Source organism: Monomorium pharaonis, chromosome 10 (genome assembly GCF_013373865.1).
Source record: "Monomorium pharaonis isolate MP-MQ-018 chromosome 10, ASM1337386v2, whole genome shotgun sequence".
NCBI classification, from domain to species: domain Eukaryota; kingdom Metazoa; phylum Arthropoda; class Insecta; order Hymenoptera; family Formicidae; genus Monomorium; species Monomorium pharaonis.
Window position 1 is genome coordinate 4,285,313 of NC_050476.1, and position 14,606 is coordinate 4,299,918.

Genomic DNA, 14,606 nt, shown 5'->3' on the forward strand with positions numbered 1-14,606 from the left:
CCGAGCCATGTAATTGATTCAGGGATAAAACAATGAGCCTCTATGTGGAACCGTATTGAATATACCGTACTACACCTTGATCAAAAAGTACGACCAAACTGCGAGAATATTTACACTTCCTAGCAGGGAAGTATTAGGATCTCATTACTCGAATATGTGAATGAGTGAAAGAAGAGAATGAGAGAGGAAGATATATATATTTTTTTTGCTTCAAATAATTATTTTAATATTTAATACAATAAAATGCCATAATTTAAACATTTAAATAGGTAGCAGTGAATAGAACGCAGCGTTTTCTATTATCGATTAGACAACGAAAAGAGAATCTAAAGCGTAGAAACGTATTTTGTCATTGTTATCTGGGCACTGACGAGGTGTGCTCCAGTTTCGCGTGCACAGGACAAATGCAAATAAAGATGCAATGCGCACGTCAATCGAACAAAGCTGGATAACGCTATCGCGAACATACAAAGTCGAGAGAAAGAGAGAGACTTTTATTATAATAATCTACAAGGTTCGCACACGGTCTCTTTTTTTTTACTTTTTTTCGATGACAACCTACCCCGTTCGTCGTGCGCTACCCCAATGACTGCCGGGAGATCCACTTCATCACAAGTTTGAGCTCTTTGCGAGCTCACTGCGTTAGAGAAGAAGAGAAAGCTTGTGGTGAACGCATGTGAGTGTGGTTAACACACATCGTCACTGTTCTTCAGCGGGTCTTTTAAATTCGTAAAACCTAATATGCATAAGATTTTAATCACATAACGTAGGTTGGAGTATTTCGAAATACATTGAGGAACAAAAAAAGCAAGAGTTCATGAAAAAAATAGTTATAGAACTTTTAATGATCCAACGAGATTGAAAAAATGGGAACATTTTTCAATTCAGAAGTATGCAACTTTTTTGTCATTATAATTAGATACATATTATACTAGTTTAATACAATTTTTATGTTAAGAATTTAATGTTAAAGTATATTATTTATTAAATGCGTTTTTGCAAAAATTTATAAATATATATATATTATTTAAAAATGACTTTAAAATTGTATATGTAAATTTAATTTTTGAATAATTTGCATACTAATGTTAGAAAATTATTACTATTATAATCGAAATAATTTATAATTAAAAAATACAAATTATGTAAACTGTTTTACGTGAACTTTACATTTGTCTATGTAAACAATAATTGATGGCTTATCACCGAAGAAGCAAGAAGAAAATTATATTCAGTCTTTTTTTATTTTAGTGATATATTTTTATCTTATTTTATTCAATATTAGGGTCAGAGGCCCATACATTAATAACTCTATAATTTAATTACTTTATTTGTATTATGTCTAATTTATAATAATTTACATTGTTACTATTGTCTACATGAAAAAGATTTGTATAAACATAATATAAATAATACCTCAATCTTAAAATATATGACACAATTCTGGCAAAAAATATCACGTATGTCAGAATGGAAACATGAAATGTGTCGTTCTTAGTGCAAGAAGCAATTACTAAGAGAAGGAAAAGATCTTAATTTACCATAGACTGCATTTACCACCGCGGTGACGTATGCTCTCATACGTTGAATACTTGACGTACGTGTAATTATGCCTAATTGTAAGGCGGAGGAAAAAGAAAAAAAATACTCTCTTGCTGCGAGTAACAAAAGATAAAAGGACGAAGCATCTTCTTCGCTTGCTACGCATAGTATTATGAAAAATGAAACGAAATCGAGGCTTTTTTGTTCAAAGACGTTCGAGTGCAATCTCATATATGCATGTATGCACTTACCGTGAATACAACGGGACATAACAGTAGCTGTGCAATTCATTAAAGTCACACTCCTTTCACCTACTTTTTTTCCTTTCTAGCGACATCTCACAATGACGGTGATTACGACGGTAATGACGATACGAAAGATGAAAATAACAGCGGACGTATACGGACAGATATCACAATATACGCTGTTTCATCTTAACATTCACATTACAAAGAGTTTAAACTTGATTTTGAAAAATATATGTGGAGTGCTTTACGGCTTTTATAATATATAATGCCAATATATAAGAAATAGGAGTAAAATTCAAACTTTCACGAATGTACGTGAATGTTATTCTCCCCATTTACATGTAGCTAAAGAAGCCTCGCTTACGTCGTGCAGAACGTGGCAGGCGTGACAATCGCAATTCCTCGACGAATGTTGGAAAAGTCGCACTTTGCTTCGCAAGCTTTTCCTATGGAAGAGGGTCAGAGAAGCCGTGATACCTCAACCACCGTGTGAAACTGGTAGCACCATCTGTGCAGCCAGGCTGTAACCCCACATCGACGATAATTTCCCTCGAGGTGGTTGCACCGACGTGCATACGGACGCGATGCACCTGGAGCACCGCGCGATCGTTCGCGGAATACCCTTCGGAGGCATTCACGTCGCACGCGAGCTTCGATCTAGATGCGCTGCCGACAGAACAAAGAAGACCGTGGAGCGCCGGTCGCTACATTCGTTACTGTTTTTCGCTCCGCGTCCGCAAAACTCGACGAAAGGAATCTCAAATGCATTCGGTATGCACGCCGCGGTTTCTCTTACCTCAGATGGAGGCTGCGTTGCGAAAAAACAAGCTGATTTTAACTCCATAGAAATCAGCGAGCAAAGCGCCCGTGCAGATACCGACAGGACTAGAGGTTTAGAAGAGATAAAAATAAAAGCCTTGCCGCGTCTCGTGAAAACGTAGGACAATTTTTATCGCGAGACAAAATCGCAAGAGATTATTATATTTTAAAAAGAAAATCGCGCTTCTCGCTCGCTTCGTAATACGTTAATGACGCAAGATGCTCGGCCATTGAGAGAAACGTGCATACGCCGAGGAGATAATAAACGCTCGTTTCTCGCTATTGCATTTACAAGAGTGAATGCATCACGCGTGTGGACGAAATAAATAGGGAGAAAGGGAGAGAAATAATTCATCGGCTTTTCTCGTGCTCGCCGTGGTTGCTCTCCGCGAAAGTCGTCGTGACTAATTAACGTAATGACAACCGCTGGAGAGCACCGCGACTGCTGCGGTGGCGGCGTCGGCGACGACGACGACGACGACGACGACGACGAGCGCACAAATTATTGGAAGCTACCGTCGTCGTGACGTGACCCGGCAGGTGCAAATTGCATCGGCGCACCATGTTATTGTCAGTTCGTCAGATGCGAAGTTCGTCAGCCCGGATATTCCCGGAACGCACGAAATTATTCAATACGGTATGCGCGCTTCGTCCGCCAGAAAATTCCTTCGTAAAACAATCGCTACGACGTTAAACTGCGTAACGGTTTAGCGACGCGTCCCTCGGAGTTGTTGATATCGCGCGCAAACGAACCCTCGTTATTTTTGCTATTCAAGTCCTACCTGGGCGACGCGTAGTCTATTTTTCTCAAAGCAAGTTTGCTCGTTAATTGGATGATTTTAGGCCAAGGAAAACTATTTGCGCGCCACGACTTTTAATGAGACATATCCAAACTTTAGGGTATATGTGTGTGTGTGTGTGTGTTCCTTGGGGGGAAAAAACTGCAAGAATCTTTGATACAAAAGAATAAACATACTTTATGATCGTAAATGTCAAATAGCAGATTTTTCTCTAAACGCAAAACGGAAGCGCAAATTTCTTGCAAGAAATGAGTTGGGAGGGACTATGCGTAATGCTGCACTACTTTCTTTAAGGATCGATTTCGAGCGCGCCACGTACCATCTGTGGCTTTCGTCGATTTGCTCCGTCCGATCTCGCATTCATTTGCACGCACGTGCGTTCGAGGTCGTCTCGCATCGCATTCGTCGGCGCTCGTCGAGGAAATTCCTGCGCGCGCGGAATCACCTCGATATATATTTCCGTCGTTAAGGAACGCCATGGTGCGCGCACGCATGCATGCGCGCACGAAAATTTATGCGCTATGCGCGACCGGCAACAGCCAACCCCCTGCGAGCAGTTCGGATGCGTGTGTACACGTACGGGCCCGCGTACGTGCACGCACACGTGCCTCCTCGTGTACGAGCGAGCCAACGACACGACGTGTCGACGCTCGGTCAGTTTACTCCGGGGTTGATTGGCGAACGACGAGGACGAGTTGAATTTAGCCAACTCATTAGCCGGCGACGACGCCGGTAAACCGGGTCAAGTGTCTTGCACCTCTAATCGATTACGTCTACAATCTACAGTCGGCTTCGACAATGGATATATTCCGCCACAATGACGTATCAATCGCTCGTTAAACTCGAGGACAATAGACGGCCAAACTTCCCAGCGATCGTTTAATCAAGTAATCCATGACATTTTACGGTTTCCCTACCAGTAATTAAACCTTGAAAGCATAATCTGTTATGAAAATGTTCATTATTAAAAAAAAATAAATAAAAATGGTTTTTTTTATTGAACGCGATGCGGTATACGCGAGTTAATTTGGTTAGCGTCGTTACCTAGATTGCGATTGTAGTGATAAATTCGGGGCGAAACTTTTTGTCGGATAGTTAGAAACTATGTGGGGAAAGCTTTGCGCGGCGATGACGTATTGAGCATATCACGTTTCCGACAACGCGAAATGAATTACGCGAATGCTTAAAATATCGCGCAGACGAGAAAATAAACAGCGAGTATTTTTCATATTTAACTTCTACGTTCGGCTGGTGATAAAATGATAAAATAAATTATCCCTTCGTGCGTTTGATTAATAATATACAGTTGGAATCTGGAAAACATTTCGAAAAGGTTTTTAGCGAAAAATTTTAACTTGGATAATCAAAAGTTCATCTTCCCTTTGGTTTTAAATACACGTTTAAAAACAAATATTAACGCGCAAACAAAAAATACGACGGCGAGTTCGGAATTCAGCAATATTTCATGTTTTTTCGTCAAATCCGATAACCCACCAGAGAGTTCTATCGTTTAATTATTCCTGCGTCAGCTTTATCTCGTTTTTTTTTTTTTGCAAAATTTCCGCAATGGACCTATTTACCATTCGCGCGCAATTAATTCGACGAATAAATAGCCTCCTTGAATGCCGTAAAATAATTTTCATTTACCAACATTGTCGACCGTAAAACCGAATCAATTCTGCAACAACCTAAAATAAATACATCCCTCTGCTATTAATGCATTACATGTTTATTCGTCGCAAATATTAGCACTGAACATTTAACAATCGAAGCGCTGTTAATTCACTATTAATTTGTACTAATGAATTTTTATATTTTAATAAACCCTGTTGCGTTAATCTTTAAATATTCCGATACAATATCGTTGTCACGCACATTTCTTTGCCGTCAAAAGCAGACGTAATTTAATGTTGATAATTACAGCTACCCAGTCTCTTTGGCTATTTCTACTCCAGGCAACGTCACGAACGGAGGATTACTATTACGCGGTGTGACGAGTACGCGGAAGGAATTTCGCCTCGTACTACCAACGCAAACGTTGGACGTATGGTGCTGGATCGGCGAAATCGGCGATGCCGATTTCTCACTCGCCGACTTTGCAGAGTGATTGGGTGTAGATTACGACCTCGCGCGCTATCGCTTATACCCGTTTCCTGCGGACGGCGATTTACGGGTTATCACCGGTAATAAACTTTGGATATCGGGGGCCTGGCGGGTTGACATGGCCGTGGCTCTCCGCGCGCGTCTCGAAGATAGGTGGGACAGCCGGCACATAAAATTACAGGCGATGGGAGTGAAATATAGTTTGTGAAGTATAAAGCGTTAGAATGACGATCGCGCGCGAGGCAGCGATTCGAGAGAATCGAAACACGGACCGGGCACACGGCGGGATTCGATTAACGCGCGGTGAACCGCGTTGTCGCGAAAGTTTTCGGGCATAATCTTCGATTTCGATTGCGGCCGTGGAAATGGGCGAGACGAGTTTTTCGCGGGCGCGGGAACGATGGCTCAGCGTGTACCAATCGCCAATCTGCTGACCGTGGACGAAACGTTATCACACCGGTGTACTCGTTGTTCGCCCCCGTATCGGCAAACGATTATCCGATTTTACGGGCTGTAATATGCGTATTTACGAGGCCGCTACAACGGACGTATTTATCGAATACGCGATTTCGCAGCCACGCAAATATTTTCATCTGTTAAGACTGGTAGTAATTCGTTGCCGCGAACGCGATTTAATATCTCATCCATATGGAGAAAAGACACACGAGAGAGAGAGAGAGAGAGATTTTTCGTTAGATACGACCGTTTTTCCAATTTATAAGCAATTAGAATCGGAGGGCTTTCCTCAGATTAATCTCCGGCGATGCGAAAATGGACGTTCCTTATTCAATATTTCTCGCGTGATTTGTCTTCCATCGTCAGATATTAAAATTGTGGAACGAGAAATTCAATCAGAATCCGCGATTACCATATTACACTTATATTTCACTTACATCATCGCCCGATGCACGTAAAACAGCCCCTTCGATATGATAAAGCTGAATTGAGCTTCCGAGCACTATTCGGATATGTACTATGTATTCACATGCGATTATCTCGTTAGGTATTCATTAAAGAATCGCGCGCGCGTGAACGTGTAATGATACATCTCCGATAGAGTCGGAAGACGGAACTGAGGGTCCTGTGATCACGGCTATATTTATCGAAAATACACCGCTTTACTCGGTTCGCCGCTTGCGTGCGCGACGGTTAATTCCACCTCCGGCAGCGCGCTCGTTATTTTCCGGACGCGTCCAATTGCGGCTGTCCTCGGGACGAATTACGTTTAACCAATACACCAGCTATCACGATTAGATCTCACTGTGCTACGCTCTTGTCTTGTACACACGTACAAACACATACACACACACACACACACACACCGCTCCGTGCCGGCGCTGGAAGTCGTCCCGTCACACGTCCGAGGTCGCTCGTACCCAGCCGAGACGCGGCTCGATAAATAATTAGCACGGCGCTTCGGAGGGATAATACGACTACCCCTTTTCGCATGGAGGGAACGGCTAACAAGCGTGAAAGCGTCGCTGGCAGCATCCATCCTTCTTCCACCCTCTCCGGGTTTTCCCTTCTTTCCTCTCTTTCCTTCTTACCGAGTTCTTAGCCGCTTGTACCTAGCGATCGAGCTGGATGCAGCGTCTCCGGCTGCCGCATCTCCGCGCCTACGGGGCATCTCGAGTCGTTAGCCCGAGGAGCTGCCGAGGCGCGACACAGGTATGATAAACGCCGTGAAAATATTATCGGGGCGAGTTCAACGGTGTGCGAATACGGCGATGATAGTTGACATCCGTTGATCAGGCTAGGCTAACGAGGGGAAGGAAAAGCTACCCGCCGCCCGAGGCGGAGTGTGAATCTTCGTCGCGTTAATCCACGTTCACGCTTCAGGAGAGCCTCTCGGAAAGTAAATTTTACCGCGCTTCGGCTGTTGCTTCCGATATTGATTTACCATTATACATTTCGCAAGGCGGAAATTGAGGTATTTTCGTCGGAAATCTTATAAATCTATTACAAAATTCAGCGCGTTATTTCTATATGATTCAAACGCGTACGTGATATATTGAAAAAAAAAAATTATATATTTCCTTTTTATAATAATTTATTTTTAATACAGTTGTACAGAATCTTATCGATTCTGCAACGCACTTACGTTTGTAACGTAACGCCTGGAACGGCAGAAAGGTTTTCCATACAGTCAGTAGACGTTTCCATCGTACTTACCTAGAACAGAAAGAAGAGAAACAGGTCATTAACTCGTTTGTCGATCGTATATGGAAAGGCAAAGTGTTAAAGTTCGTGCGTTACGTCTCTCTTCCATACTTGCCGGAGGAAAATTATGTATACTACGGTACTACGTGTGTATTAACTATACGTTTCCATTTTCGAAAGGGCACGAAATCCCACGAGTACCGCAATGTAAAGGTCTTCATTATATTATTTTGCCTTATTATTTTATTTATAAAACAAAATAAGCAAAACAAATTATTTTACACGTTATGCAGAGCCCCTAGTATATATTTATTCCTTTCGTAAAAATGTGAAACTAACGAAGCACGAATCTAACACCCTTTTTATCAATTTAAACGTTACCTGAGCTTTTTTTGTTCTCTCGTGATGAAGATCATACCGTGTACCGCTACATCTATGTGTATTCAATCCTCTTTCACGCTTGGAAGCTTTATCGATTAAGATATAATAAGTTCGAGCTACACCTAAGAAACTTCGTAATTGCCTACACCCAGATCCGTTATGGATGATCGACATTCTCGGCGCTCGACTTTCCTCGCGTCGATGCTCGCGCGATCAGCGAGAGGGCAGAGCGGGGGGTGGGTGGAGGCAGGCCCAGGCGCGTCCAATTTGTCGGCTAATCGGCCCCGGCCACGGGGGGTTAAACATCCGCCCTCGGTCATTCACGAGATGCGTTTACGCGTCGAGCGCGACTAACTAGCCATTACTTTTTGATTTGTGCGTTGGAGTTTGCGTTGCGCGAGCGCGGTACTCCTTTATTGCCCGCTTTAGGCCGTCGGATGGTGCGGCATGATGGCTGCAGCAGCAACGGCAGCGACAGCGTTGTACATCTGCCTTGTGAGAATGCACGCGCTCTCCCCCCCCCCTCCCCCTTCCACCACGCTCTTCCTTCCTACATCTCTCTCTTACCGAAGTAGAGAGGATGGACCTGAATAGGGCTCGATGGTAGCAAGCGAGATGAGACGAGTGGGTACGAGCGGGCATTGATATTTTTATTGCGGCTCCTCTCGGTCCGCGAACGCGGCTTAACGCCAGGTTGTACATAGGTATTTATTACAATAACTACGTAGTCGCGCGGTTCGGTACCGGGAGTATAAGGACTGCCTTCGACGCCGCGGCAGTTAAAGAGCGCGGGATCGAAGGCGATTTGCCAGACGGCGCGAAAATGTAATATATTAATGGCGAGAGGGATGGAGTTTAAATATACGGTACGTCACAACAACATCTCAACGCGGATATCGCTTTCGCGAAAGCGTAGATACCAAAGTTGGGAATAATTGGCTAGAAGATACTTCAACGTTTTCCCTGCCGCCGAACCGACTTGGCACATATGTCATTTCGTATCTCTCTCAAAGTTCTTTACAGCACAGTTAGTTTGTCACATTAATGCCGACAAAGCGTGTAAAGTGTGAGAGGCATATTATCCGACTTGACTGTTTCGCTTTTGCAAAAATTATATGTACCTTATATTTGAGAAAATTATAATTAATTTATGAATTAATTTCAGCTTTATATAAAAATTGTTTTTCATAGTAGGAAATAGTAAAAATTATTATTAGGCGCCAAAAACTATCTTGGACTTCTTGTATTAATTACGTATCAGTCCAATATTCATTTTATTATAAATCTCTTATTTAAAAAATCTACTAAAGGACGAAAGAAAAAAAATTAAGGCAAGCGGATTTCCCAACTGAACTTCCAATCCGTCGATTATTTTCTCACATGCAAGACGAGATCACGCAGCAAGTCTCGCGCGCGCGCAAAGATACGGAATATTATTAAAGGGAGGCAATTTATTTTACCCGTCTGTCCCATGCAGGAATCGTACCATCGCGCATCCTCGCAGGCATTAATCGCACAGCGAAACTTATGTGCGAGAGCGCCGCGAGTCACACCGCGCCGTGTCGCTTTATCAGTGTCCGCGCGCGATGCGCGCGATTCGCGCATAACTCTCTAATGCGGAGAGGATTACTTTTCAAACTTTTTAACTCGCGAGAGAGAGCGAGAGAGAGAGAGAGGGCCACTGGACCTGGACGCAGTATGTCGACGTCGCCCCGTCCGTCTCGCGACCCTCCTCGACGCGTCCGCGAGGGATTCCGCGTGATTCATAGCAGCCGCCGTGCGACCAAATGGGTCCGGTCCAGAATTTTCGTTCCTCGCGATACCCCCTTGGTCGGCGACCACCTTGACGCCGGTTACGTATCTCGCGCGGAATCGTTACTTCGCATTCCGCGATTTCTGAGAAACAACAAGTTGCAGGTTGCAGGAATTTAAAAGGGGAATGTGAGATAGGTGAAACATATTGGAAGATCTGTTGCGTTTATTGAATCGTGTCGTAAATATGTTTGAAGAAGAAACATATGCACTCCTAGAAAAAAAGCTGCTGCAAGGAGCAATAGATCATTAGCAATAAACTTCAAATTTTTGTGTATACAGCATGTCCATTTTTATTTTATGAAAATACTTTGATTTCAGTTTTATACAATTAATTGATACATTCTCGACAATGTCTGTTTTTCTATCTTTATTTCTCTTTCAGGAGTTCGTATTACCTGCCGGTTTAAAATGATGTTCGACTTCTGGGCACACCTCGGCTACACGCGTGCGAGGTGCAGATTTATTATGCTGCGTGGAGGATGCAACAACAAAGAAGAGAGGAAAGCAAAGTCGCAGCAAAGGTATCCTATGATGGAAGAGGGGTTCTTTTGTAATATGTTGATATTTAATGATCTCGGGCGAAATAGTTTACGATCGACGTATTTATTAAACGACGCTGTTTAAGACTCTAATGCTTTCTCTGACCAACTAACGAGCGGCACCATTACACGAGTGTATATACTCACGCGGGGAACGAAATAAACGCGATCGTGACACGCAGCTTTATACGACTCTAGGGAGTCATCAAGTCGACGATGCGAGATGCCGATATCCGCTATCTAAATATCATCTTTTTGCATCAGCCATCTATGCCTGCTTTTTGCGATGGTCATGAGCATGAAAATATTACAGGAAACATATGCGTTAGCTCAGAGCATGCGGTCAACTTTTTGCTGTTATTTTGAAGACCTCTACACTGAAAAAAAAATTACTAGATTGAAATAAGTATTTTTTCAAATAGTACCAAGCAGAAGTTTTGTAAAAAATAAACATTTATTTCAAATAAGATAATATTTTCTATAATTTAGAAAATGCATTATACATTTTCTATCAATTTAAAAAATGTATAATACATTTTATAAATTATAGAAAATATTATCTTATTTGAAATAAATATTATTTATTTTTTACAAAACTTCTGCGTGGTACTATTTGAAAAAATATTTATTTCAATGTAGCAAATTTTTTTTTAGTGTATGGAGAAAAAATTTACTACTAGATATGCTAATTTGAAAGAGATATTTAACATTGAACGTTTTATCACAGGCATCGATTTAAATAATAATAAAAATAGATAAAATAGCATTATTTAAAATAAATAATCAATTTTGCTTTCTGCCAACAATTTTTTTAAAATTTTGAACAATGTAAATGTCGCAAGTACAAATTGTAATTATAAATATTACAGATATTTTTATATTACAGATGTTATAAATTTTTAATCGTTTTCTTCATCTTTATAATTATAATAGTAAGATTAACGATACAAATCTTTTAAAACATCACTGCACAAGAAAAAGTCTAGGTAGAAGCTGAAGCGATGATTTAAATTTATTTAGTGAAGTGTGCATCTTTGTATCCTTTGGCGCTGATATACGGCCGAGCGAAATAAAGAAGTCGTAAGTCCCTGGGCCAGCTCAGAACTCACTAAGTGTAGGGGAATGAGGATCCCGTAGAGACGCATCCCTAAGATCAATTATTATTACCAGTCGTAAATAAATATCAATGTATTTCCTATGAATCTACTGCCTCACTCTTCCTTTTCTGTCTCTCTTTCTCTCTCTCTCTCTCTCTCTCTTTCTTGCGCGCGCGCATCTTTTCCCTTGTCTCGAGCACTAAAAATCTCTTCTTACCGTGGCTGTTTGCGGTCTCTTTGTGACGCATGCCGCTGCGGTCGTCCAAGCTTGTCCAGCTACAAGACGCTTGTACGCTCGTATATGTGTTTCTCTTTGCTCTATTCCCTACGCCAGTCCCGTACCTTTCCTCATCGTTCTACCGCTCATAGGGTTAAGATAGTTCTGGCGTCGTACTAGCCCGTGAATTCTTTGGCCGCCCGGCGGAAGAGGCGCGCGCGGTTCTTATTGCGGATGACAAATCTAAGGCGCACCGGGTGAATTAAAGCGAAGAACTCGTGGGGACTAAACGCTAATAGCGAATACGTATAACGTATTAGACTCTTCGGAAATACATCGGGTTTGCATGCTATCATAAAATCTTCAAGGTACATATCTAGTTGCTGAATGAGAGATTTTCTCAGTAGGATATTTTGCTGCTTAATAAAAATCTAAATATCTCAAAGTGATAACTATTGCACTCTTTGTGATCTAATTTTCGAGATACACATATGTTCCAAAATTTGAAAAAGAAATTTTAAGAACAAAAATCATTCGCGAAGAGGGCCGCTATAAATAAACTAAATAGCAATACATACAGCGGGACGCTGATCGATATCTACAAACATTTGCATCAGCGGACATTACGGACTTGGTCCGTGGAATTGCAATCGCGTTTGATTATTTCCCGCGATGGGAACAAATCGTCGTTGGCGGCAAGCGAAATATATTATCCGCGCCGTCCCCGAGGCGTCGCGAGAATGCGTGCTTCAAGAAGATTAAAAAAAAAAAAAAAAAAAAAAAAGACAAGTGCATTATAAGCGAAGAGTCAGCAGGACGAACGCGCAGGGGAGGGAGATCTCGCGTCCCGTCCTTTCGCTCCTCGGCTCGAAGGACTACCGTACGCCGGCTGCAACGACGGCGGCCGTCGGCGAGGGAGAAGAAGTATGATGATATTAACTTAACATGTATCCGTGCGCATTGTTATGATAATGTATTTAAATGTCAACCGCACACACGGAGCGGCCGCCGCGCCGGTTACGCGAAGCTAGAGCACGAGCGCACGCAACCGCCTCCTGTATGCTTCTGCACGGTAGCGCCCCGTCAGTAGGCCGTCGACGAGGTCGTCCACTTCCGCGGTCGGGTGATCCCCGACGTGAGAGGGAGAAAGAGAGCGGCTCTTCCCGGCGCGCCATTTGTGCGCGCGGGAGGACCGGTTTCCGTAGGATTTGGTTTATTGGGATTGCACACGTCGGAGGATCGCATTACCCTGGCGAGCTCCTCTCGCTTGGTGATGTGTCTCGCGGGGAGGAAAAGTTCAGCGACTGCGACGTGCGCGATGAGGGATCGCGCGCGCTATGCCCGCGCTTATTTAAAAGCGCCGAGTGGAGGATGCATCCCGTGTAACGGCGGGACAGAGTTACGATGGCGCTCGGCGAACTACGAGATATTCGATACACGTCGTCGTCGTCGTCGTCGTCGTTGTCGGCCGCTCAACGTGAAAATAGCCGAGCAATTTCTTATCGCGCTCATGACAAATAGTTATGGGGTCTCACAATGTACGGACATTACGAGCTTGCGTACAACGCGGCGTAATCGGCCTCCGGGGCACGTGCAATAAATAAAAAGTATCGAACGATACGATTGTTCTGTTTTTGCTCGATATTTGTTCGAGCTATACCATTGAACGAATGATATTCGCGCGAATAACAGGCGACTACAATTAAAATGTTTATTTATGATAATTACAGCGGCTATATATAGCGCGTCAGTTTTTACAATCCAAATAAATACGAAAACAAATCAGTGTGATAATTAATGCGTTAGCGCTCGCGCGCGCGCCTCTGCCTGCTAATTAATTAAAAGAGCTCCGCGTGTTTGTCATTCCCGTGCAAACGGCGCGGCGTGCCGTGCGGCGAAATGCAATCAGAGCATACGTCGCACGAATCACGGAATGACGGCCTCTGGGCGTAAAGAAGGATCGCGCTTTACGTGCAGAGCCTAACGGCGGGAAAGGCGGCCGCGGTACCGTTCGCGGATTCTCTTTGCGAGATACATCGTACGAGTACATACGAGTAGTGCAATGCCTGCAAACAAGGCCCCTACCTCTGTACCTTTAGAGGCGCCACACACAGGGGATGCTTCTCTCTCGCACAAGCCCAACATGCCGAGGCCCGCTCGCGAAAGCCGACCACAAATAAATAATACATTTCGCGCGGCTCTCTCGATCGTAACGAGAAATCGTTCACCGCCCTTTGAACCGCGCTTCGACGGCCAATGTGTGTGTACTCGTTTCTCCATCTCCCTTTCTCTCTCTCTCTCTCCTTCTCTTCCTCTATCTTTTTCTCTCTCGCCGGCATTCTCATTAAGTCAATGCAACGCGATGTAATGCGGACTCGCGGCCGCCGTAGGTGCGTGCGTGCTTGCATGCGTCGACGCGTTGGCGCCACCGTGATGTCGATCTCTTTCTCTTTTTCTTGTTTCGCAAATTCCAAGGAACTGCCAGTTGATTGGCAAAGGTAAGAGAGAAACGCGCGTGGAACTTCCTATTAAATCGATTGACAGTACTTCGGACGATCGCATGATCGTGCGGGGGAAAGATAGTAACCCGTCGAGACTTTATCTCGAATGTAGCATACGATGAGAAAGATAAAACGTCGATGGTATCCACCACCTTCGATTTAAGATCGCTAGATTGCTACGCTTGGATTCCCGTACATGTGCTTTTTATGTCAAGCATTTACATATATGTTTTTTATATTGCAAAAAATTCATGAACGTCTCAATATTTCTGACGTTTATATCTAAGACGTTTCCGTGATTACAATGACTCGCAGGAAGTCGCTTTATTGAAGCGCCGCTTATCAAATTATTTATGAGAGATCGACTTATTCGCTTATTTCTAT

General features: G+C 43.2%; 1 protein-coding gene and 1 long non-coding RNA gene across 3 annotated transcripts in view; one reads left to right on the forward strand and one right to left on the reverse strand.

Moving 5' to 3' along the window:
* LOC105834037 overlaps nucleotides 1–14,606 on the forward strand; it is a 92,254-nt gene that overhangs the window by 23,351 nt on the left and 54,297 nt on the right. For both annotated transcript variants that reach the window (XM_036292770.1, XM_036292771.1), the window contains exon 2: nucleotides 10,251–10,389. In XM_036292770.1, coding sequence (XP_036148663.1) covers nucleotides 10,251–10,389 — 139 coding nt within the window. The remainder of the gene's footprint in view (nucleotides 1–10,250; nucleotides 10,390–14,606) is intronic.
* LOC118647587 overlaps nucleotides 1,246–14,606 on the reverse strand; it is a 440,336-nt gene continuing 426,975 nt past the window's right edge. The window contains exon 4 of the long non-coding RNA XR_004964782.1: nucleotides 1,246–7,684. This is a non-coding gene — a long non-coding RNA (uncharacterized LOC118647587). The remainder of the gene's footprint in view (nucleotides 7,685–14,606) is intronic.